Below are 27,500 nucleotides of genomic sequence, written 5' to 3' on the forward strand. Positions count from 1 at the left end.
GAAATTACAAATATCATATTTTAAAAGGATTTTTTTAAATTCCAATTGTTTAGCCTGTGATTTTGAAGCATATTTTGAGTTATATGTCAGTGTTTCGCAGGGCCGTAGCAAGGTTGAAAAATGTGGGGCGGCCATCGCAAATGTGGGGCAGCCAAATTACAAATATAGGCCTATGCCCAAATTGAAATAAAGATATAAAGAAAAACATAACAAATTTCTCAAAAAGTGGGGCAGCCATGGCATCCACGGCCTCCCCGCTTGCTACAGCCCTGGTGTTTTGAACATTCCCTTGACTACAATATCACAATTTATACCTGACAGATAAACCAATACCTGGTGAAATTGTAGGGTTTGTGAAATGAGGCGTACACCAACAGATGTGAAATGAACCTGGTAGGTGTTGAGGTGTACTATTGATATAATGATGCAAACAAAGGCCTAGTAGGATGTTTTAACAACAACGCAACAAATTCAAACCAATCCAAGGCTAGTGTAACCTTCTACAGAGTTGTATGGCGCTTGTCAACACCTTGTGCGTTGATTTTGCCACTTGTAGCTAGAACATGGAATGTATGGCAGAAAGAAGGGATGATATATTTTTGTTAAAAGTCATGAATTTGAATTTTTGCAATATTACTTTAAAAATAGTGTAAAGGCAAAAGTGCATTACTTGAACAACCCATCCCAGGTAAACCACTTCTTACCTGTGAAACTAACAAGACTGAAGCGCACTTTGTCTGGGACGGTCAGTTGAGATACACACATGCGTGACTAAAAAAATATTAAGTTATTGAAAAGAATAGTTCAAAAAACTGGCCAACAGGGCCAGTTTTTCAAGGGTTTTATGAATTGTGTCCAAAAAATACCCTTTTGCAAACTTGGTTTTGAGGGCAACATTTTGTGTAAAATCTTGTTTATGGGGAATTTCTGCTGGTAAACTTGTTTTGGGGGAACAAGTGCACCGTGTATACTGCTCCTGAATTTCGATCCAACAAAGTTCACAAAATCCAATCCTAGCCAGGATCCACTCCCAAGTTATCTGGTCTATAGTTTGCATGAACCGGAATAATGAGTGGTATATTCTTGGTACAAAAATGTGTTATTCCACTACTCAAATTTCTGTGAGCTCTTTAATTATTTCAAACTATTGTCACTTTATTGTCAAAAGAAATGATTCTGTGACTTTTGTCCTAATCTGTACTTAATACCAACTCATACAAATAATTTGATACAATAATTTGATATAAGTTTTACATTTCTCTTATTCATGGAAGGTTATTACTCCGAATATAACAATTTGATCTAAAAAGTCAATTCAAATGCTACCATTTAATCCATGTTATAAACATTTCAAAAGAAAACTTGATTTTAATGAAGTTCTTTCAAATCCTTTTTTGATAAAGTCAGGGTCAGTTCATAGAGCATTACTTATCTACTAAATGATTTAATCTTCTACAAAGTTGTAATTGTAAGCTTATAAATAATTTACCATTTATACTTTAGAGTGACCACAAATGTAAGAAGAAAATCATCAAATGTTTAATAAATTCAATCATTTATCTGATAATTATGATAATAGAACCAAGGCTGGATTTGATAGGCAGTCAGTAGTGTTATAAGTGTCAGCCAAAATGAAAAGGTGGCATTGCCTTGAAGATTTTGACAGATTTTTTTGAAGAACCATGCATGTAACATATATAATGGAATATGTGGTTCTCAATGACTTTACATTGCATTTTCACACTGATAAAATACTAACATTTTTAAGTGTTGAAAATGCTTTAAACAGTGAATATCCGGGGTGAATATTTGACAAAAATATCAGTTTTTAATAACAAGAATTCACAATGAACAAATTTCAATCATTCCCCAGAGCAGCCAGCGCACATAAACATTGAGAAAAAAACCACAACAGTGCATCTGGCTGGATTTGAACCGGTGACCTTCGTAATACTAACACAAGCGGAAGATATAAATCTATAGGTATTATGTTCTATTGATATTTTCGTTCTATTGGAAGGCATCAGAACTGCATATTTTATAACAAATACACAAAGTCATGAAAGTTAGTAGTAACTTTGAAGAATTCACAGTGTTCATACTTTATCAACAGTTGTTTCAACTAATTTCCTGAATTCCTCTTGAATATATTACTAATTAGATAAAATAAAATAATGAAGAAGGAGGCGGCCTATATGCTTCACCCTGGCAGGGCGTAAGACAATGCGAAACACAAATTAATATATGCGAGGATCGGAAATAAACGATGCAAGCCGATAAATTATAATTTAAATGGCGTGATTGGGGCTCGAGCAAACTGGCATATGAAAATATTGAGAGAGAAAAAATCAGGACTCAGCGGGGATTGAACCCCGGACGCTGGATTACCAGTCCAGTGCTTTACCACTGTCCTTCCTGAGTTCACAGTCGGTACTCGGGCAATCTCAACTAAAGTCCCCATGATAACTCTCTCATTGTGTCTCAGCGGCCAATTATATGAATGAAGAAGGGGGCGGCCTATATGCTTCACCCTGGCAGGGCGTAAGACAATGCGAAACACAAATTAATATATGCGAGGATCGGAAATAAACGATGCAAGCCCGAGAAATTATAATTTAAATGGCGTGATTGGGGCTCGAGCAAACTGGCATATGAAAATATTGAGAGAGAAAAATCAGGACTCAGCGGGATTGAACCCGGACGCTGGATTACCGGTCCAGTGCTTTACCACTGTCCTACCTGAGTTCACAGTCGGTACTCGGGCAATCTCAACTAAAGTCCCCATGATAACTCTCTCTTTGTGTCTCAGCGGCCAATTATATATATTAAATAATGAAGAAGGAGGCGGCCTTAATATGCTTCACCCTGGCAGGGAGTAAGACAATAAAGACAGATAAAATAAAATTAAGAAAAAAAGGGGGGAATCTGTCTAGCTGTAAGTAGCAACTTTGTACCATTATGTTCTAAGAACTTCTGCTCTAATTCATGAATCAGGAACAAAAAACTTTTTATTGTAAGTGGGATATTCCAAATGGGATATTCCAGTTGAAAACCATACACCCCCTGTGGAAGACACAACCTTAATCTTCCATACAATGAGTGTGAATTTCAAAATGGGTTACTTGAATGGGTGAATTCATTTGAAATCTACACCCCCTGTGTGGAAGATTAAGGTCATGCCTTCCATAGGGGGTGTATGGATTGCAAGTGGAATTGCCTGATGATATCAAGAGAAATTTCAATGAGAGTAAATTAAAGGGTGAAGATGTAAGAGTGAATGTTCTTGTGTTAGTTGGGAATAGGTGTTTGCTGCATTAGCTTTTCAAATGAGCTTCAGGTAACAGTAATTGTGTACTAATGTTAGTCTTTGCTTCCAATTTGATACATTTGCTTTCAATGAGTTTTCCAGATTTTTTTTTAGTGCTTGTGCTTGTAAGGAAGTAAGCAAATTATTGAGAATTGTTTAAAAGCGGGGGAAAACCCAAAGTTTTTCTCACAACCTGAAATTCTATACTAGTCTTGTTTATACTCATTTCAAAATTTTCTGCCCTTATATATTAACTTTTAACTTAAATAGGACATTTTAATAATTTAAAGAAAAGGAAAAGATACATTTTTTAAGATTTTCTTTATCCATTGCTAAACAACATGCACGATTTGTTAAATAAATAATTCATCTGCGTAACGTTACGCTGCTTAAGCAACTCTGTGTAAGTAACAAATTAAATGTGTATTAACCATAACACAATTTAGGGCTAGTGGTTACACTGTAATGAATGCAACGAGAACAATTTTGTTTTGAAAGGTCTTGCCCTCCTTTGTAGCTGAGACTCTTCTTCTCCATTATTACTTTTAAATTGACTAAACTCCACAACTGATCGACTCAATTTTATATCACTTAAGGTGAGGTGAAACTGTTTTGTATGCGCTTGTAAACTGTGAAGCACTTCTCTTTATTGTTTCGACAATGATGTCGGACAATCAGTCGCCACGTGCCAGCCGCTGATGGATTCCGTTGCGGACAAACAGTTGTCGTGGCGATTGAATGGACCATCCATGCGCATCCTTTTTTTATTGACCTGGTAAAAAATACTCAAATACCTTCCGACAAGTAGACTAGGGTATGGTCGTTGTGGTTTCACGCTTACAATCATTGTCTAAATTGAATCATTTGTTATCATTTCTATTATTCTCTGGCATTTTTTATTGAACTAATGGAATCAAACTTGTATCTTATGAAAAATCCATTGTGTTAAAGTTCTTGATCCAGCAGACAACTAAACAGTGATGATCGATGATTGCTATCAGTACACTAAATGGTCAAAATACTAATTTTCTATTTCCGAAAGCAAGTTTTCTTTGTCGCAAATCAATGAAAGAAATGGATTTCCAGTTTTGGTGTGATTGCAATTTTTGAAAAAAGAAATTGCTAAGTTGAACTTTATGGCAATGTACTTTTAAGAAAAATAGAAAGAATAAAGAAAGAAAAATAAATAAAAAGTACAGATAAAAATCAGGAAAGGGTTGGACGGATTAGAAAAATGTGTGAATGAAGCTTAACTTTTATCCAAATTGAATTGTGTGAAACGTAATGAAAAATCAGTTAATTGCTAGTTTTGAAAGAGTCGTTAATCAACAGTTACAGCCTCATTTGATTGAGTTGATTATTTTCATTTATCGGTATGGTTATCAATATATCTGGTCTGCGTAGGTTGCTGGGAGCAAAGTGGTATTTTACTCATATTGATAAGAAAGGAAAAAAGTATAAAGGAAATCAAACATATGCTAATAGAACTTTTCAAAGTAAACTGGAGATTTTATGTTTAAATGAAATAATTGAATGTAATGTTTGAAAAAAGGGCACTAACTTAAAATAGAGTTCGGTTTGGATAAAATGTAAGTCATTGGAAAGAATTTCATTTTTAGCCCAATGAATACTTGCTGATTCCCAACAAAAAGGCTATAATTTATTGAGCCAATCAGCAATGTTGTAAGACTCAGTTGTACAGCTGAAGGGTATTGAGCTTATAAATCTAGAAGCTGTATTTTAATTGGTCAATCAGCTGAGTATTTTGCATAATTAACCAATCAGAGATGTTTTAAGAAAGGATGTATTTTTTCAGGATGTTCAGAAGTGGGAGAAAGATGAATTGCAATAGCTGTTACTGATATTTCTCAGCTTATATTTCTCATCAGTGTGTTATATTCCAGCTAATAATACTTTTAGCTAACAATCCAGTGACCAAGAACTAATTTGAAGAAGCTGTTAGTATATTTATGTAGTTGCTACTTGATCAAATCACTGTGCAAATTCAACTAGTATTTGAGAGCTAATATCTCGCTTGTGATCTAAGGGTGTATCTATTTTGTTAACACTTTCTCTCTAGTTTGGAAGTTACTTGATAATGTATGCTTTAGTAAAGTATGCAAACACTGCACATATTTCTTGAATGTTATATATGCTGCATCACAGATATTGGAACGCACCTGGAAGGGGCAGGACAGGAAGAAGGACATCCCTCAAAAGATTACTCATTTTTATTTTAAACTTCAAGAGTTTTCCCAACTCATATACAGACTGCATCAAAATGATAAGTACTGGACTAGATATCTGTCCAGTGTTCACTCGGAGGTCTTGTGTCACAATTTTGCAATTTTGGCAGTCTGATTGCCACTTTTAATAAAGTACAATTTTGGGAAATATTATTTCATCTGATACATCCACATTCTAGAGAAAATGGAAATATTTTGTTTAAGACATTGAGTTCAACATCCAATTTTTGTAATCATAATGTTGATAGCAAATCTTAGAGGAACCTATAGTTTAGTGTTAATACTTAATGTTGATGTTTCTCAAGAACAAGGTTTCTGCCTCAAATCTTAGAGGAACCTATAGTTTAGTGTTAATACTTAATGTTGATGTTTCTCAAGAACAAACAATCATCAAGAAATTCTTCTTGAACTTCACAAAGTTTTGAATACATCTTTTACTGGAACTTACTTTTACAACTTGCTACTTTGCATCTGATACCATCAGACTTTAGCAGGCAACTGACCCGCTGGGCTGGTCTTGTGATACTAGAAGATGGCTAGGGATCTTCTTGATGGTCCGGCGGTCAGTTGCTTGATGGTATCAGAAGCAGTGCATGTAGCAAGATGTAAAAGTAACTTCGGGTAAAAAGATTACTTTGTGATTTCAATGACTGGATGACTGAGAATATTCACTATTGTGTGGTAACTTGTTAACAAGGTCTTGTATGTATCCAAAATATTTTTTACAAACAGCAGTAAGAGCTCTTAAAGTTTGAATGGGCTTCTCTTTGGTTCTCTATCCCCATCAAGAACATTATTTTGAAGGACCTACTTGATGTATATGAACTATGGCAAATGTCCTGAAGGGTCTATGTAGGAGTTGGAGACCCACTATAGTTGTGTTAAATATACTTGACACAACTTTCAACCTAGGCTGAATTCCCCCTTCAAACCTCAACCAGCCTCAAACATTGTTAACTCAACTGAAGTGATACTTCTAGAACCAATTTAACCTTATATGTACATAAGGAACTCTCCGTACATAACAACATTAATGAAATTTAACACAATATGCAAATAATTTCGTAAAATTGCATTTTCATGACAGTTTTTGATATCTCCATGCAAAATGCATTCAGATGAGTACAAACATGCCTAGTATTGGTTCAGTGGTTCTTGAGAATAGCCATTATAATTTGAGGCAGACAACAAACATGGCCGCCGTAAGTCCACAAACCCTCCCGTGCACGCACATAAAGCATTAAAGTATCTCCATCTCTACACCTTATTTGCTCACCATCTTAAGCATTTTATCCAAGCTACTTCTCTTCATCTTAACACTATTAGGTCTGTATTAAGACTGTCTTAAGGCGGTAGTCCACCCATCATGTCCAATTAGGTGTAATGGATTTTCTGTATCAACCTCAAGTGGGGTGAGTTTGGAATTAGCAATTGAGTCAGTGGTCACACAAAGGCCAGTAGGTTTTTTCTTCCCTTTTTCTTTTAAAAGCCAATTTTATGCTTAACAATGTGTTGAGGGCATTGGCGATGTTAGCCGCTTATTCAATAACCTTGCGGACTGCTATAATGTACTTGTAACTAGTATGAGTTGATTCAATTTGTCTAAATTTGCACCCCTTCCAAGTTTTAATCATTCAGACAATTTTCTTTATGATATAATTGAATTGCTAAGAGAGTCCAGTCTTCATCATCTTTCACACCTTGGTTTCTTAACCCTCTCAGCGCAGGTGTCAACTGCAGACGAAAAGTTTCACAATTTTTTTAAAAATTCAAAAATTTCAGAATTGTACTTTTTCATGACCATATTTGGAATCAGCATGAAAAATGCATTAAAATGAGTACAAATAAGCCTAGTATTGGTTCAGTGGTTCTTGAGATACCTCTTGATATTTTGAAAAAATTATCTCAAAATTTTGACTCTTTATGTTGAAGCCTATGGCTAGCATGCAAAGTATTTAAACCATTGAGGTGTAGGACCATTAGGCCAAAAAAAAAAATTGTTGTGTTGCCCTCAAGTGGGAAAATGGGAAAGTTGGGTCGGACGGTCGGACGGTCGGATTTTTTTTTTTTTAAACCTTCAGTTTTTAAAAATCCCCTCAAATATTAAATAATGCTTCTTCAATTAGGGGACATTTGTCAATTTTGACTTCTGGATACCTGTTAGACATCAATTAAAGACTAGTCTTTCAATAAAATATTAATTTTAAGTGAAAAACATTGATTTTTTGACCAAATCTGTAAAAATCATCATTCAAAAAAAAAAAAAAAAAATGCGACCCTGATTTTTCAGGATTTAGGGTAGGACGGTTGAGGGCAACACAACAACTTTTTTGTTTGGCCTTAAGGATGAGCACTGATTATGGAACCAAAGAATTGAATACCTGAATACTAGCAACATGCTGGGAACAAATTAGAAAAATAAAAAGTGTGTTTTTGGGTTGAATCCTTATAAACTTATCAAAAAGTGAGGTTATAGAACACACAAAATTAATGCCATTACCTCCATAGACTATTCAGGGCAGAGAGTAAAATGGCTGCATCACTAAAATAGTTGATAAAATATGAAAAGCTGACACACAAGAGGAATGGCATGGGTTCCATAAAGTAGAGCACAAATTCACAAGGCTTGATATAAAGGGTATAATTTCAATTTCAAGAACTGCAAGACCTATGGAAATATAAATGATGTATTGGCTTACCTAATTCATTCCTATGTATTAATATTATAAAGTACACTGCAGTTTTTTAGTTATGCCAATACATACTAGTATTTGATTTCTGATTTTTCAAGTCTGTTTCCATGTCCACAACGCATCCAATCTCCGCTCTGGACCAGACGCATCCCTTTTTCAAGGGATTTTTATTTAGTTAAATGGCTGAAACTGGACAAATCTGGCTCATGTCATCCCACTTGCCTAAATGTGGGATGTTTCGCTGTCAGTGTGTATTCTTGGTCACTGCAATGACAACTTTATCACTAATTGTTTCTCCATAAATCATTGCTTTGGGATTACAACAATCAACAGAAAATAGGACTAAAATACTGGGCATTATCAAAACAAACCCTCAACCCCATGAGTACTACCTGCTGATTGGTTACACAAAGATTATTGGGATTTATTGAGCCAATCAGCACTAGTGTAGTCGGGAGTGTAGTATAGGGCTGAAGAAGATTGAGGTTACAAATCCCACTTAATCTATGATGATTGCTGGACAATGTTGATGACAAATTGGTTTAGAAGCTGCACTTCAATTGGTCACTTATATGAATATATTGTGTGGATAACCAATCAGAATTACTGTAAGAAAGACATCAGTTCTCAAGGGGTGAATACACATGGGTTTCATTATGACAAATAATGACCAGTCCTGGAAGCTTACAAATCCCACATAATCTAGTTAATCCATTCTGGACAGTGTTGATGACAAATAATCTTAAAATTATTTCAATGCTTGGTTTAGGTGAACTAACAGGGTGTGGACATGAGGTGATTTGGTGGATCATGAGTTTGTTTATGTTCTTGTTGCTATGGAAATACAGTTGAAACTGATTTTTTTATTGGCTGTATATTTTTTGCTCCCTTTAATCAATATTGCTAATATAAATGCTAAATAAGCATTTTTAAGCAGTGAAAATATTTAAAGTATAGCTAACTTATGCCTCTTGGCCAAGATTTTTGTTACAAATGTACACACAAACAAACATCGAAATTTCAAGATATTTTGTATAAGGAGTCATTTAAAATATTTTTAGTGCTTCAAAACCTCTGCTTAGCTTCACAAATAACAGTAAATTCACTTTCAATTGCTCCAGTTTAATAACACTTCTAGTGTTAAATGAATGTCACTTACTTATGGGAAATTCAAGTATTAACTGACATTTCTGTGTCACAAGAAATAAGAACTGTCCAGTGACTCAAGCGCTAAATGATTCACGGAACAAAGGTGCTGGAAATGAGCTCAAATTCAAAGTTAAATTTTCTCAAAGTACTAACGGTGAATAAGTTGGCACAGGGTAAATAGTGGGTGTTATTTAGGCCTAATCTTTTTTTTTTTTTAGTCACTGCTTTTATAATTTCAATTCTTTCTTTGGCTTAGTTTCTTTACTTATTTGGAAGTACTTTGACATTTTTCAGACAGTTATACATCTTCAAACAGAATATACTCGATAAAGTTGTCAAAGCAAAATATATAGCATATGTAAATATAGTAGCATATATCAAAGATTATCTTCTTTAATTAGCATTTTTGTAAAAAAAAAATTTCTGGCGGCCCACCTTTGCAATCATCACATGATCGTATCATATATTAAAAAATTACCGCATGGTGCAATCATTTCCCCCCATTTCTGTCCATAATTTCAGTAAATTATTTATTTCAGTAAAATAAATTAAGTCATTATGCATCCTTAATTACTTGACTTTGCTTATATCTTTTTGTGGTTTCTGAACTTATTAAACAAAGATAGATATTGTAAGTGTCAAATAGATTCGCAATCCTCCTGATTTTTATCTTCTTATCAACTTGGCCTATCTCGCAAGCACCTGCTCCCGTGTATATATAGTGACATATCTATCTTATAGTGCCATCTTTCTATTTCTCTTTTCTCTTATTTTTCAATTGCTTTGAACATAAAAAACAGATTTTCTTTGCATTGCTAGATTACAATTTTAGGGGGCACTGACCATTCAGGCTGCTATTTATTTATTTATTTTTTAAAGTGTAATCTTTCTAAGGGAATAAATTATAAAGAGTAAAATGCCTTTCAAAAGTAGAATTTGCTGACATCATATTGCGAGTATTGCGTAAGTTGCGGACTCAATAAAATTCAAAACCGTACTGCTATAGCAGCGGATATTTTTGAGGACATTAATTTTCATAATTTTTAGCATCCCCAAACAAGTACATGTACGGCAAAAATAAAAATATGCAAATATGTTCTTTTATGTGTAGCCACTTAAAGGAGTATTTTGTGATCCTAGTATCCTCTTTTTATGACATTTTTCAGTATTTCAGCGATATCAGACAGTCAAGGATTACAAGTTCTCGTATCCACGAAAAAAGCTTATTCCCAAAATTTCAGTTGATTCCGATTTTGCGTTCGCGAGTTATGCATGATTATGTGTATTACACTGCTCCATAGACAATGTGTTGTAATTTCGTTCTGGTACACCAGAATGAAATTCAAATTTCACGATATCTTTGCTAAACAAATCTGCAAGAAATTTTTGTACATAAACATTATGTAGCCAGAGGTTTCCAGTGATATAAAAATCTCAACTTTTTTGAGTATAGTGGGGATGATGCTGTGGATCACGAAATGCTCTTTTAAAATCACAAATTTAAAAACAAGCAAAGAAATATGCAAAGCACAAAAAATTAGCAGTGTGAAAATTAATTCTTTTAGAGTATAATTTGACACAAATAAATGCATATTTCTGCATATTGCACCCACCACTGATTTGAATAATCATTAATACAATACTATTCAATTAGAAACGATAAAAAGACGCATTTCCACATTGCTCATTTATGTGTGGAGTCTTCCTTCTATATCTAAAACTCATTTTGGTTTTAAAAAAACCTCTCTGATGAAAAGAATGAAATCAATTTTGCAATAAAGTGTCTTCCTTGTAGTTGTTCAGTTGGAGATGAAATCTCAGCTGCCTTAATCAATGGCAACACATTTTCTGCTCATTTATATTCTTCATGCTGCGACATTTGCAACAATTTTGATTAAAAAGGAGCTACTTCATGATCAGATATTTTTTGAAATGCACATTATTGTTACGCTAAAGCAAACTGTAGATGTCCAATGTGTTAAATTCAATTTTAATATAATCGATTTGTGTTTCAAATCATTCGGTGGTTTATTATAAGAAATTTAGCCCAATTTCGAATCCGAAATTTAACACATCAAATACAAAGAGATATAAGAAGTAAATTGAAATTGAAAATCTGCCCGACTTCTAGGCTTTGTGAATCAAAGCAGCATATAACTGACCTAATTATTTGCCTCTCTGGGACGTTTTATCTATTACCAGCTGTGGCTTTTTCCATTTACTCCTCTCATAATGGGCTATTCCATTTAAAATCCACACTAACCCTGTGGAAGATTTTGGAAATACCTGCCTCAGAGGGAGTACGAATTTTAAATAGAATTAGCACATTCCAACTCTATTTGAAACTTATACTCCCTCTGTGAAAGATTCAGGTTGAATCTTTCTCAGAGGGTGTATGGCATTCATATGGAGCTGCCTAATATGTTCCATTCTATTTGAAATTCATATTCCCCTTGTGGAAGATATTTCCAAAATCTTCCACAGGGGTAGTGTGGGTTTAAACTGGAATAGCCCAATGGTGCTGGGCTCTTCTGAGGAAAAAGAGAGAGATGGGCAGAGTGAGATGGGGGAGAGAAAGAGAGAGAGAGAGAGAGAGAGAGAGAGAAAGAGAGAGAGGAAGAGAGAGATATCAAGCTTTTTATTCCGAATAGATATTAATTACAGTAATAAATTTTTGATTACTTTTGTGACACTATGCTTTTAAAGGAGTATTTTATGATCCCAGCATCCTTTTTATGAAATTTGTCAGTAGATATCCATAAAAAAATCTTATTCCCAAACTTCCAGTTGATTCAGATTTTGTGTTTGCAAGTTATGCAAGATTTTGTGTATTAGAGTACACCATAGTCCACTGTGCTGTGTTGTAATTTCCTGTGGTCTAAACTTTTTTTGAGAAAATTGGAGGGGGGGGGGGTTTCGAGGCTGTGGATCATGAAATACCCCTTTTATTAAAGTTCAATGCACTATCAGTGATGCAAAAATATTGTAGGACTAGATTAAAAGTGACAAATAAGTCATTAAAATGGTCATGAGGTATTTATTTTCATATGGAAGAAATCCTACAAACATATACCAAAATGTGACATTTACCCCCATATTAGGTTGGTTCCAGTGTTATCACTTGCAGGGTGTGATCATGATGATAGCACACCTATTATCTTTATAAAAAATTTTCAACCCGATTTTGATGATTTTCTGATTAGCGAATACAACTAATTGCTGATTTCACTATCCTTTCACCTCAAATCAACTTGTTTTGTGAGATTGAGAAAGATCACAATCATTTGTCACATGCAGGCCCGTACACAGGGAGTGCGACCGCACCCCCCCCCCCATGTGCAAAAGTATACACAAAGTCCCAAAATATGACAATTTGCGAGGGTAGCGAGCAAAAAAAAATCGGGTTTTTACGCTTTTTGGCCAAAAAGGTCCAAATTTTGAAGAAAAGTCCACTTTTTACATAATTGCCCCCCCCCCCCTTGGAAAAAGGGTCCACTTTTTCAAAATCAGCACCCCCGCAAAAAAAATCCTGCATACGGGCCTGGTCGCATGAACAACCTGTTGTAAAAGAAAGTATTTTAAACATGCATACCAGAAGATATGCTGATTTAATCCAAGATACACTCTTCTTTCTCAAGAGTTGAGTTGTTAAATGCATATGGATATAGGTCACATTAAAACAGTGAATGAACTTTAGTTAGGCAATTAAGGGTACAGATTTTATTTAGATTCAAGTAAAAAATAAATAAAAAAGCCTCTTTGCCTGCTATATAAACCTAGCAGTCTGTCTGGAAAATTTATAAATCAAAGCTAAAAATGTTAAATCAGTTGGCTCATTGTGTGGATAACATTGGAAAGTGTTTGTAGATTTATGTTCTTGGTGGGGGTTGAGAGAAATTTCACATTGCTTTTTGATATATCTGATGTGCCCAACCTCACCTTAACCTCAGAGCCTACTTCATAAATATTTGCTTTAAATTTAGTTAGTTTTATTACATTTCATAAAACATATAAATACATAAAAATGAATGAATGAGTACCACTACCAAATGGAAGCTCCAAGATTAGTCCCAGACCTTTCTTGTGTGTTTTACATGTACATCTCTCAACTACCTCAATTAGCATTTTGATACCTCAAACTTATTGTACTATAACAGAGCAATTTACAACACTTTAAACTTTAGCATGATTTACTTTATAATAATTTCATGCAAAACTAGAGATGTTCAAAAATATGACTGTAGAACAACCACTTTTTTTCCATCTTGATAGCTAGGAGTTGCTTTGTTTTAACCACCCCGCTTTTTGTGTAGCTTGTTTAGAATCAAATGATAAATTAGCTGTTAAGTTATGAAGCAAAAACTGACCTGAACCATCCTTACCAGGAAAGGTCAATTTTGAATAATACTGTGTTGACAATTATTAATCAATTACCAAATGTATTAAGCTGCCTCCTCATTTACAGTGTTGCCACAATGTTTTATCATAATGATGAAAAGTTGAACTAAATAAAGTGTCGTAAAAACACCCAATATTTACTTCTAACCCACAAGTGCTATGTGACAAATATTTTCTAATGCCCACTATTGCACAGCGCAAATGCACCCATAAACAATTTGGAATTTAACATCCCAAAGTTTACTTTAAAATATTTGAAATAGTAAAAAATACACCCAATTGGGTGGTTTATCCATATTGATGGCATCTTCTCCCATCTATCCTGTATGATTGATTCCACCATCCTCCTAGCTCACTGTCCATCTCAAGGACATCCGGCGGACACATCCACATCATCCACCATCTATCCACCTGCCTATCCAAATATTAGCGTTTCATTAAAATACCAGCGGCTCTTACGGAAAATATTTACACACCCTGTTGTAAACAGGGTGGATTCAGATTGCCATATTTTTATATAGCCTGATGTATGAAATAAGTTCCCTTGCAGTCTCTTTAGGTTTGAAAGTTTTAATATCATCCATTCCAGCATATTTAGCATTTCCAGTGTAAATTTGTAAAAAAGGCATCTCTCTTCCAGAAGTGGACTGTCAAATTGACTGATTTTCTTGTCAGTAAATATCAGATGCATATTAATCAAAAGTACAGGAAGAAACAGCGTAGCCAACAGAGGGGGGGGGGGGCAGAGTGCCACCCCTGACAAAAAAAAATGAAGAGAAAATCTGGAGGGCAAAGGAAAAGAAAAAGGGCAAGGAGCCCCTTTTCCACCAAAATTCAACCAGATCATGGGCCAAAATAGTGTAAAATACAAAATTTTTGCATGCTGCGCATTGTCACAATAAAGCCCCTTTCATCCCAATCATGGCGAAAATTGTGTAAAATACAAAAAAATTGTCCCAGTAAAGCCTTTTTGGAAGCTCCAAAACATGTACAGTCTCTCTAAAAAACAAAACCGGTTATGTATATATGACGCAACTGCATTTTTTTTGTCTGTGCCCTCGAAATTTTATTTTGCCACCCCTGACCAAGAAAGCTGGCTATGCCTCTGGGTAGAAATGAAGGTGTTATGTAGATAATCTTCTCAAAGGTGGAAGGGGTGAAAGCAATTCATGGAACAGCATCATCTCAGTTACCTATCTTCAGTGGTAACAGTATCTGTGGAATAACATCTTCACACAGTGAGGTTTGTGTACCTAAGCTGTAATGCAAGAGAAAGGATGTGTTTAATTATGTCAGGATCTTGCTATGTTGTTCTTTGTCACTCAGGCTATTTTTAGAGCCTTGTTTTATCAATATTAACATGATCATAGCAGTATTATAAGTTTATTGAGTATTTGGTAACACTTTTGGTGTGTTTATGGTGAGAGTATTGTATCAAGTTGTTTTAACTGGAATTTATTATTAAGGGTAGGGAAAGATGGATTCCACAAACATGGAGTATGATGAGTTGCAGAATTAAGCATTGGCTTTGGAAGGTTTTCAACATGGGTAGAGGTGCAAACCAAATTTTGTTGATGATCTGTTTGGGGGGGGGGGGGTGGCAAGGGGAAAATTTAGGTCAAAAGATCACATGAAGGCAGTGGGTAGACCTTTAGGAGACATGTTTTTAGATGAAATTAGGTCTGAAAAATGAAAATTTATATCAAGTATGAGGATATATAAATGTTCTACGAAACTTGTAGCAGCAATGATTGGAAGATTTTTGAAGATGATCACAGGAACATGATGACATCAAATTTGTGGTGTGATCAAGCAAATCAGCCGGAACTTTAAGTCTAGCATAATTCAATTTTCAGTTTTTTACATGATTGTATAAAGCATTTGCAAAGCTACATTTTGCAGAAACCCTATTGAAATTGAACATTTAGTTACAAAGATAAGAACAGTTGAAGTATTTCCAAAACAATATATTCAACAAAAGAAATTATTGTCTTTGTTTGGCTATATCTGGAAATCAATAAATCCGACTTCTGACAGATTCTACTTGATCACATCACATATTATATATGTTTTTAAGCTTGCTTGGCTTAAGCATTCTGCTTGCGCCTGGTCCCATCAGGACCAAAGTGTGTGATCAAACACCCAGACCAACTGGTTAAACAAACAAACAAACAAACAATTCCACATCAGTACACATAAACATGCATGCATGTTTGCACACACAACTGGCATTAGTATGACATATCTAGCTGTAGATGACCTCAGCATGTTGATTTGTAAGGTCACATTATAGGTAGGACATAGTAACAGCTGCTGTCCTATCATCCTAGTGTTACCTTACAATTCATCTAGTAGGTCGAGTTCACCTGTTTTCATAATAGAGTAATTGCCTGATGGCCTATTACAACTTCATTGAGCTTCATCATCAAAGTGATACTTGTGTATCTTCTTACACATGGATCTCGAACAAGCTCATCTATCAATACACAGTTCTGTAACCCCAATAGGCTCTATGTGAATATAATGACCTTTGGGTGTGTAGGGTACAAAAACTCATACTCCACAACTTGAGGTCAATGTTTTGAGATATAATTGTTGAATGGGTTTTTTTGAAATTTGCCTTTGGGATTGAGATCAGTTTGATTGTGTTACACTTTACAAGCCCATGACATTCAAATGAAATAGGCTATATATGTTTGTTTGTTTGCTTGTTTACTCAACTTGTAAACACAATCGAAACTGCAAGGCATACCGAGAAACCCTCAAAAGAATGTGGCCAAAGTAGGCTGATTTTGCCATATTTTAGGACCTAAAACTACCTCTGCCTTTCATCAACTCCCCCCCATGAAAGTTGCCTCCCGCCCCCTGAAAAAAAAAAAGTCGTGGCTATGGTACTGGTGTACAGATGTAGTGGTTTATTGTCTTTTAAGAGTTGTTCCCCTCAAATAACGATTTGCTCCAAAACACAGTCCTACATTTTTACCATTAATGAACCTAGTCCAATAATCATTGCAATCACTTCACATTCTTTTACTATCACCCAAATGAAGAACTTTGTTTGTTTCAAATGCAGTCTGCTGCTCAGTGGGAAAAAACAAAAATCGAGCAGTAAAATGTAGTACGCAAGCCATTTGCTTACATTGTAAACAACTTGATGTTTTCATCTCAAAGATGTCGCTTAACGTAACCTTATTTCTAATTCTAACCTTGTATATTTGTCTCTTTACATATTCTACACACAGCATGCAACTGCAATCTGCACGCAAGGAAATGTCGCTTCAATATGCAGCTGTACCAACTGTCAGGACGAAAAAGCGGGGGCGTCTGTCTAAATTGCCGACATAATACGGATGGAAGATACTGTCACTACTGCAAGGAAGGGTTCTATAGGGATTCGTCAAAACCAATCCAACATCGAAAAGCTTGCAAAGGTAAGATCAGGATCAGATTATCCTAGTGTTGATACGTTAATCCAACTGTGATTGTTCATTTAATCCAGAGCTAAATCTGGATCAACTGTCAGTCGGCAAGAGCTGCAACATTCAGAAGTGCAGTGCCAACATTTTAAAATTGAAGATTAATATTTGATTGCTACAGTTTTCATCTTAATTCCATAATTCTAACTTAAGATTTGAGTGTTAATCCGATGCCTAAATCTAAATTGAATATTTGACAGCAGATAAATGTAACATATCAAAATAGTGTGGAATGGAAATGTTAAAGGAAGTCTCCGGCAATCACAACAATATGCCTTATTTGCAAGAAAAATAATTATCAAGCACGAAAAAACGTGGTTTTATTTGAAACAAACTCATAGTGACCATAAAACAAATAAAACATCCGTCTCTCATCGCGATATTCAAAATTCCCGGCGCTGAAATTGTCGAGTGCAATGACGTCTCAGTAATACAATGAAGACTGACGACAATAGAGCGCAAATAACCAATACGTCATTGCACTTAGACAATTTTGGCGCGGGAATTTTGAATATCGCGTGTTGAGAGCCGACTGTTTTTATTCGTTTTTATGGGCAATATGAGTTTGTTTTAAATGAAACCACATGATTCATGTTTGATAATTATTTTTCTAACATATAAGGCATAATGTTATGATTGCCGGAGACCCCCTTTAAGCATGTTCTAATCCTGATTATGGTCTCGGACTGAGAATCATTCAAGTGTTAATTCCATAGCTGAACATGTAAATTAAATTAAATTTGGCAACATTCAGAAATTGTAGAACATAATAAAGAGTTGTTCTGGAACTTTGGATCATCCAAGTGTTAAAATCCCATAGCTATAAACGAAATGGAATGGTTGCATAATACAAACCTTATGGAACAGAACAGTTAGGCATATTCCTATCCTGTTTTGGTTTTAATTCTGTAACTTATGCTTAGAATCATCCAAGTGTTAATCCCAGAGATATATAAACTAAATTAAATGTTCGGAAACATTTAAACATTGTGAAGCAAAAGATTTATTCATTTTCCTATTCGGTTTCTGGTCTTAATCCTGAAACCATGATTTTGTATGCGAGTTGCAAGTGCTAATCATGTAGCTTTATTTAAATTGAATTTTGTAGAGGAAGAGTGGACCTATGGGATAAGAACATGTAGCTACATTTCATTTTCCGATCCTTTAATCCAGTCCTGATCCTTTAATCCAGGCACTGATTTTAGTGTTAATCTCATCTCATGTCTAGTTCAACTCAAATTCTTGTCAACATATTTTTTTCTGACTGGAAGTGGTTTTTAAGATATGAAAAATAAAAATGTGATCAGTTTCATGTAATAACATTGAGACGAAATACAAAAATCATGCAACCACTTGATGAAGTATACAATTATTGAAATAAATCGACCAAATGTACTGAGTAAAATTCCCTTATACGGATGATATTTCAATTTCATACCTTTAATTCTATACATTAAAGAAATGTTCAAGATGAAATTAAAATCTCAAGAGGCAACGGTAGAAAATAAAATATAAAACGGAAGACGTACTTCCTCTGGGAAATTAGCGATCTTGGTCAGCAAACGGCGAAGAATGGATGATAAAATGCTACTAGGCACACAGTAGGGCTAGTTACGGACCACAACAGAAATCAATCTCTTCCCATGGTGCCGTTTTGCACAAAAATGGGTTATAACATTTCTTTCCGGTTTAGCCATTTAACTAAAAACTGCAGTATACTTCTCAATATTAATACAGTGATCTTATCTGAAATGAGTCACGGAAGCCAATCATTACATAGGTCTTGTGGTTCTTGAGTTATTACCAGTAATGTATAAAAACAAAAGGTTTGGGCTTCCCCCCTTTTCATGCATATGGGGCAGAAATAACACACCATCAAGTCTTGGGATCTCCTTTATAGGACCAATACCATTCATCTTGTGTGTCAGCTTTATTTGCTTCAATATTTGAGTGCAAACACTGCTAGGTCATGCACCCCTCTCACTCACAGCTTAATTGGCAAAATTACATATTGGGCCTACTATGTGCTAATTATGAAGACTCTAAGCATGGCATGCTGGGAAAGCTTAATCATTTCCTGTAGTTACGGACGTTGACTCGAAATGCGACAATATCAACTCCCGAATTCGGCAGATTTTCTCTCTCTTTTGGCCAATAATCTGTGAGTGATGTTGTAGCGCTGCGTACATGACAAGCCTCGCTGGCTCTCAATGTCGGGTCTTTTTGAAGTGAATTGCAAGGCAGTGAAGCTGTCTTTGAATGGTATCTATAGCTCAGTGACTAAAAACAGGAAAAAAAGTCATTGAGCATCGTCAATAAGTTACAGTCAATGGCCGCCCTTTTGTACCAAAAGACCATCGAGGTTACGGAATTTGGTTTCAGGGCACAATACTCAACAGTGGTTGAATTCTGATAGGCTTTTTATTAAAGTTATTCTCTTTTCTTCATTGTTTTGATTTTCATGCAACATTAGGGAATTGGGAAACTGTGACTAAAGGATATTAAGTAGGATTAAGTTGTGATAAGAGCAACTATAGTTGTTGTATATCAATTGATATTGCTGTCCTTAAATAGAGGTTTAAGGCTTATTAGACAAAGACACCTTAATGCCTTTTATATACTTCTACATAGTAAATAAATCATACTTAATACTTGGATAATTCTTAGTGGGTTATAATAATAAAACCATTAATTTCTCATTTTTCATGGTAATTGGCACAGTCTTCCTTATTAATTGATGGTTTTCAGGATTTCTGACGACTTTGGAAAAAACAAAAGGACATGAAGAAAAACCACCATTATCTTTTCTGAACTAGAAAAGGATGTTTCAACAATGATACAGAATTAAATGAATAAGTGGGTGAATAAAATTGGGATTATTTATTATTACAACTTGTGTGGCACAAAATGTATATAAGGTTGCCATTAGCCACATAAAGAAAAAGATCTTGTAAGCTTTTCTGTTTACTAGCTAATTCACAGAAACTTCTAGGGCAACCTTTTTGAGATGGTAAAACAATAACAAGAGTTAATAAATATATAGGATAAGATTTTATGCAAAGCATACTGGAAAGGCATTTCTATCTTCAATAAACTAAAATTTTGTTTTCATTTGCAAACACTACCATTCAAAAGATAAGTGTCTTTTTCAGTAAATTATAGGCCACATACTTGTTTATAGTGGTGACTAACTGGTGTTACCTATCTTATCTTCAGTTGGTAACACATGTTATCTTCAGTAGACAGCCATGCTATCTTTAGTAGCCTGTGATATATGTAGTAGTACACACTAAAAACTACGGGGTTATATTTTCCGTGGTCATTTTGAATTGACCACGTTTGGGGTTGTTTTGACCCTTCAAGGGGGTTGTACTGTTTTAATTTGACCACATTCACGAGGTCATTTTAGCCACGACGAACGTGGTCAAAAACTTAGTGGTCATTTTGCCGATACCGTCGGCGCATTGATATCAGTTTCAATCTTCCGCTTTGAAAATCTCAATTCATAAATGAGTTTAAACATGAGCTGCAATTAATGTTTGTTGATTAATAAATAAAACTAATTTTTTGACCAAAGTTACCCAATTTGTCAACTTTATAATGACTTGCATTTCGGAACTATTTGCACACACGGTGTGCATCGGCTCACGTGGTCACATCAGCGCCATATTTGTTCTGATTGTGCAGCTCAGCGGATTGTCGTGTGTGCTTGTCTGCATGATGGAATATGAAAAGTTAGTTGAAAAGTGAGACTGCAAGGATGCATAGACACTTGTCTATGCACGCAGATTCATTCAATTTCATGCTGTCGTGGCTGGTGTCTTGGCTGCAGTTGTTATAAGCTTATATCATGTAAGCTTATAATCGTGAACTGTCATAGGCGATGACTGACTGTGTGTGAGTGTGATACACAGATGCATTTTGCAGTTTGCTGTTTATGTAATGCTTTCTCTGTGCAGAAACACACTTATGTCCTGGTGGGACCAGCATGACCATAGGCCTACTAAAAAAATCCAAACAACCCCTAAATGTGGTTATTGAGTAACCCTAGAAAACAACCCTTTCAAATGGGTCATTTCATTTGACCCCGAAATGAGGTCATTAAGTAACCCAATAAGGCAACCCTTTTGAAGGGGTCATTTCATTTGACCCCGAAATGTGGTAATATTTTGACCCCAATGGGGTTACTATTTGACCCAAATACGTAGTCATTGCAATGCCCCCGACCAATGGGGTCAAAATGACCCCGTTAGTGGTATGGTGTTTAGTTGATAACTATGCTGGGGTCAAAAATGACCCCGTTTGGGTCATTTTTTGACCCCGTAGTTTTAAGTGTGTAGTACATAGCCTGTTAAATGTTAAGCAGATAATTTGTGTTAGGGAAGAAATCAAAGTCGAATTTTGATTTCATCCCTTATATTCAATAGAAAGCTTGTGCTATCTTCAGTAGATAGCATGTGATATCTTCAATAGATAGCATGTGCTATCTTCAGTAGAGGCATTTGCTATCTTCAGTAGATAGCATGTGCTATCTTCAGTAGATAGCATAGATAAACATGTGCTATTTTCAGTATATAGCATGTGCTATCTTCATTAGATAATCTGAGTTTGATCTTTCAGTCTTTATACTTCTAGAAAGCAACACTTGTCCAGTATATAGCCTGGGCTATCAGATAATATGTGCCAACTCGAGTAAAAACAACCCATTTCAGTAATAAAAGTATAGTAGTTATATTTCCAAAAGGCATGTTGAAATATTATATTGAGATATATAATGATATTAATCACATTGCATCAGGTATGAAAGCCTTTGTCATCGGTATAGTAACAGTGGCCATGTTTGATTCAGCGTTACATGACAAAAGACATAATAGAAGGAAAGCATATAATTTGCTGCATGCAGTTACACTATAAGCCATAATTATCTTAAATTTTATTGCATAGTTCAATAACCCCCTTGTAATAATCATAGCTTAAAATTTGACCTCAAGTTGTAGAGTATGAATTTTAGTACATGTGACAATCAAAGGTCATTATAATGAGTGTACAAAATGTATTAGGCAATAAGAACTTTGCCCTGGTCGAGGAGCATGTTTAAAATGCTAGTGATACTTTGGTTTGTTACACTTGGGAAAATGCCAATTCCTAAACTTGGAACAGTATTCACTGCAATATAATTTTATAGCCAACAAGTCCCCAAATGACCCAGAAGCGAAGAAAGAAACTGAATAAACTTGTTCACAGCTGATTTGCACTGATTTGGTCACCTTTCTTCATGTGTTGTCAACAGAAATAATGGATTTGTAGCGATTAGTTACGCTTTGTCGCCAGCATATGGGCAACACAAAGACGGTGGGCGTTGCTCAGCCTTAGTCAGGTGTTGATGGTACACACTTAGGAGTTATTTGCTAGAAGTTGATTTTTACATTCCTTTATACATGTGCTGTAATTCCGACTTAAAAGTTCAGATTCCAAGACATTTTCTAACCATAATAAGCATGATGGCAGGTTATTGAAAGAGCTCATGAACATGTTACTCATGGTGCACACTTCAGAAGTTAGTTGCTATATGTTGGATTTTACATTCTTTACAAGCGCTTATAATTCCAGCTTAAGTTCAGATTGCAAGACATTTTGTAACCATCATAAGCATGGCAGGTTATAGAAAGAGCTCATGAACATGTTACTCATGGAGCACGTTTCAGAAGTTAGTTGCAATATGTTAGGTTTTAACATTCTTTACATGTGCTATAATTCCGACTTAAAAGTTCAGATTGCAAGACATTTTCTAACCATCACCATGACAGGCATGGCATGTTATTGAAAGAGCTCAGGAACCATGGTTTTTATCCTTCAGTTTTTGATGTTTATTGAAAAGCATGATTCTACGAAATGCATTGAGTTCTCTTGGAATTACCAGAGTTTACAGTTTTATAACCTATTATAACATAATTTACAAATTAGATGGATCTGGGGAGGGGGAGGTTTCTCCCAGGGGGTAGCTTCCCCTCCCCCCATTGGCTAATAGACTGGAGAGTTAGAAATATTGATAGTCAAGGTTAGGATTTGGGGAGTTTGCCTTATCATTTTTAAGATGAGTTTATTGAAATTTGAAAACTTGAAGCAATAAACCTATGTTTGACTTGTATACTGTATCAGTCTATCCCAAATGTACCTATAGCTATAAAGGTAATCGGCAGACTACAAAGCTTACCAACAGTTTCTGTAGAAGTGTTGAAGCAGAACCAGATACATAAGTTGACCAGGTGAGGGCTATAACTCACTGACATCATGGAAGTAGTAGAAAACCTGCCTGATGGGAAAATAATAACATTGTAAAGTATTACAGGTCACATATTTTCATGCTAAATTTTGTTGTTATTTTATAATTATGTAATGTTGATCTATGATCAGTTGCATGTACAGAGAAATGTCATGTCAAAATATCAAAACTTTGTTCCTGCACAAACATTGTGTTTATAATTGGAAGTCATTTCAAAGGCTTAAAAGAATATTAAAATCAAAATGAGATCTAGTATGTTGCACAAAATTCTCAAAATTAAAATTTGCCCAAAAAATCATTTGTTTCAGCAGAAAAGGGCATGGCACTTTATTCTCCTGTGTATTAAATACACACAAATATTTTGATTTAATTTTTTTCTTTTCCAAATATAATTTCTGTTTATGAACAGGTGATGAGTAGTAATATTTATTGTTAATAATATGAACATGAATGTTACTATAATGGAGGGTGATGATGTAAGGCCATAATAAAAAAAATGTTTTGTTGTCCTCAGTCACCTTTTCTGGGACAAGGTCAATTACTGTGGATTTTTTTTTTCATAACAATAACATTTTCTTTTTAGAGAGTTACCAGGAGGGGGTCTGGGACAGTGGTGTAGCCAGGACTTTTTCAGGGGTGGGGGAAAATGGGGGAGGGGGAGACAACTCTCAAGGGGGAAAAGTATTTAAATATCAGAGCAGCCAGCATCCCACCGGGTGGGGGGGGGGGGCAAGACTCTTGTTAACTTAGTCTGTAATAACAAGCAGAAAAGGAGCGTCTTTGTTTGAAGTACTAAACCAGTCAATTTATAACAGATGGGTCCAAATTAATTTGTACAAGGAACAAATAATAATTTTCTAATTTTCAAGGATTGGGTTTTACCTGTTGAGGACAACCCAATTTTTCAGACTGATATTGTGATTGAAATGTGTGAAAGGTTGAAAGTTGTTATCAAGTGTTATATGACAGGGAGACTTGCCAAACGATTGGAACAGGTTAGGAAAAGTTATAATTCAGTGTCACATTTATCAATTAGTAGCTTTTTGCAAGTGCAGCAGGTTGAACTGTTGAATGCAGGACACTGTACACATCAATATTCACCTACACATGGGCTATACAGGTTCAGAATATTCACTGTAGCACATATTCGATCAACATGTATTTGTTATTCAATCTATTTTAATTCATTTTTATCTTCTAACGAATGTGTGTTGATGGATAATCAATTGTATGTTATGTCGAACATGTGGTGGGAATATATCATCGACTTAACATCATCAAACATTTTGACGGTGTTCAGGATTTCATACGACTTTGGAAAAAACAAAAGGATGTGAAGGACAACCATCATTATATTTTCTGAACTAGCAGAGAATGTTTTAACAATGATACAGAAATAAATGAATAAATGGGTAGATGAAATTGTGATTATTATTAGAATGTGTGTACGTCAAGAATTACATTACTGGAAATAGAATGGGAATAGATTAAATAATGAAGACGTGTTGCATCAAATATTCTACATCCACTTTGAAGTCTGTAGCGGCCCTTACACAAACATTTTGTGTCAATTATTTAGCAACAAACTTGAAGCAATTTTTTGCAATGATAGCTGATTTACAGTTAGCATCCTGGACAACCGATTCTTTTGTTATGCAATGCTCACTCAGTCATTTAATGAGGCAATATAAACGATCGAATTTGGTGTTGAAATGAGCTAAATTTTTAGTTACACCTTTTCGATGTAAAATTAATTTTCTCGGCCAAATGAAAAGCAATCATTTTCATTTTTTCAGTAAATGTCAGGAAAATTTGTAGTGCTTGATACTGTATTTTTTTTTCAAATTCTAGTGTTAAACTTAGGCGTGAAATTTAGTCATTTAGTGTAAGATTTTCGATTTTGGTAGGCTTAAACTCTGTCCGTGGGCCTTTTTTTGGATCAACCATTTAGCTTTTCAAAGTAAGATAGTTCGCTAATGAAGGATTTTTCCCAACTTTCTAACGCACATCACCGTGAGCGATATATCATAGTTTTGTCAGAATTTGCGTTTTCATTTCACCATTTTTACTGCCGGCTGACCATTTTTCAAAAAAATCTAGCATTGTGGATCGATATCCCTGGGTTTAATAGGAATACCGGCATGGCTACAGTGTTGCTAGAACTTCAATATAGCAAAGATATTCCCAGGCCTATAGCGCTCCTACTGATCATGTTTAACCAGAACACTCAATTGGGGATTTGGGCTACCAAATCGCTGGTCGGGCAATTTGCTTTCAATGGAAAATTGACCTGGATAAACAACAAAGGAAATATCAACTATTTCTGCTGGTTGCTCTCGAGATAAAAGTACTGAGTTAGACATTTTCGGAGCATGAAGGGAAAAAGGGTAAAACAAAAACGGAAATTCTGACAAAACTATAACATATAGACCCACACGACGTGCCTTACAGGGGTGGGAAATATCTTTCTTTAGCAAACTATATTAGTTTGAGACGCTAAATCATGAATTCCGTAAAAAGCTCGCGGGCGAATTCAAGGCCTATAAAAATCAAAAATATCACACTCAAAGACACAGTTTGATGCTTAATTTTAACACCAGGATTTAAAAAAAATGTATATCCAATCACCAAGTTTTTTAACTGACATTACTGAAGAAAAAAAAATTATTGCTTTATATTTGACCTATAAAATTAATTTCATAGCAAAAAGGTGTATCTCTGAATTGTGCTGATTTTAACATGTATCGATCGACTTTTAGCGCGACTAAGCATTTCTAAAGAATCGGTTGTCCAGGTGGCTGACTGTTTAGTGTATAGTATTGTATATGGGGTAAATTGTTCTTATTCTCAAGACAAATACCCTATCTATAAATGTAGAAGTGCAAGTAACAATGTACTTTAAAGACACTTGCATACATATCAAAATTTATGAAGTTTATCTGAAAAATAAAACCACATGTTGTGTAAAGTACATTGGGTCAAAAAAATGGTGAATGAAATTTGAAAAAATGGCAAATTGTTGCAGCATTTTAGAAGAGTGCATGTATTTCCTCAGAGAGAGAAAAAAAAATCTTTGTTTTGGAATTTGATCTGATCAGAGATTTTAGATCTGTAAAATAATAAGGTTCACTATATTAAATTTCTTGATAAACATTGTATCTTATGTTTCTTTGTATTGTTTATGCGATTTGGTATATCTTTGATAAGCTTTAAAAAGTGCCCAATAATAATACAACATGGCAGGCCTAATTTAGACATTCTTTCTTAAAGCCGATGAGTTATCAAATTTCCTTCTGCGCCTGAAACAAAATTGACTAAATGTACACACGAATGTCCGATACAATACATCCTAATGCAGTCAAACAGGCAATTTTTGCTGAGATCATTTTAGTTTAAAACATTAATCAGAGTTTTGAATTTCCTGATCGTGGCGCCGTACGGAATCCTTACACAAATAGGAACGTGCCATTATAGACTATGTGGGCCTAGGGGCTTTCCTATGAGTATACCCTAATTTAAGAAAGGAAAGAAGATGTTAGTTATAGAGGCTTGAAGTTGTCAGTGAGATTTTATATGATGTCCAATTGCTGTTGTGTTGTGTCATTGTGATGAAAAATAAGCTTGTTGCATTGTAATGCTGTGGTGATAAACATACAACACAGCTAAAACAAAATGTTTTTGGAAAAAAAAAAAGGTTTAGAAAAGGTTGCCTGAAAACGTTTAAATGTTGGGTGTATAAAAAATAACATTTTAATAACATTACTTTAAAGTTGTTGCGATTATGTTAATAAGTGTTGACAAAATCATTTTGCAATGTGTTAAGTACGTTTCATGACTTTTTGAACCGTTTTAAAAACATTTGTTGTTTGTTGGGATAGTTTTATCAATTTGAAGTCAAAGACTTATTGACTTACTTGATATTTCATCCCATATTCATGGGATTTCATC

At 34.9% G+C, this 27,500-nt stretch overlaps 1 protein-coding gene across 2 annotated transcripts in view; it reads left to right on the forward strand.

The window, feature by feature from the left end:
• LOC140164918 (netrin-1-like) overlaps positions 1 to 27,500 on the forward strand; it is a 183,590-nt gene that overhangs the window by 75,527 nt on the left and 80,563 nt on the right. For both annotated transcript variants that reach the window (XM_072188316.1, XM_072188317.1), the window contains exon 2: positions 17,036 to 17,224. In XM_072188316.1, coding sequence (XP_072044417.1) covers positions 17,036 to 17,224 — 189 coding nt within the window. The remainder of the gene's footprint in view (positions 1 to 17,035; positions 17,225 to 27,500) is intronic.

The sequence above is a fragment of the Amphiura filiformis genome, chromosome 11, assembly GCF_039555335.1.
Source record: "Amphiura filiformis chromosome 11, Afil_fr2py, whole genome shotgun sequence".
NCBI lineage: Eukaryota > Metazoa > Echinodermata > Ophiuroidea > Amphilepidida > Amphiuridae > Amphiura > Amphiura filiformis.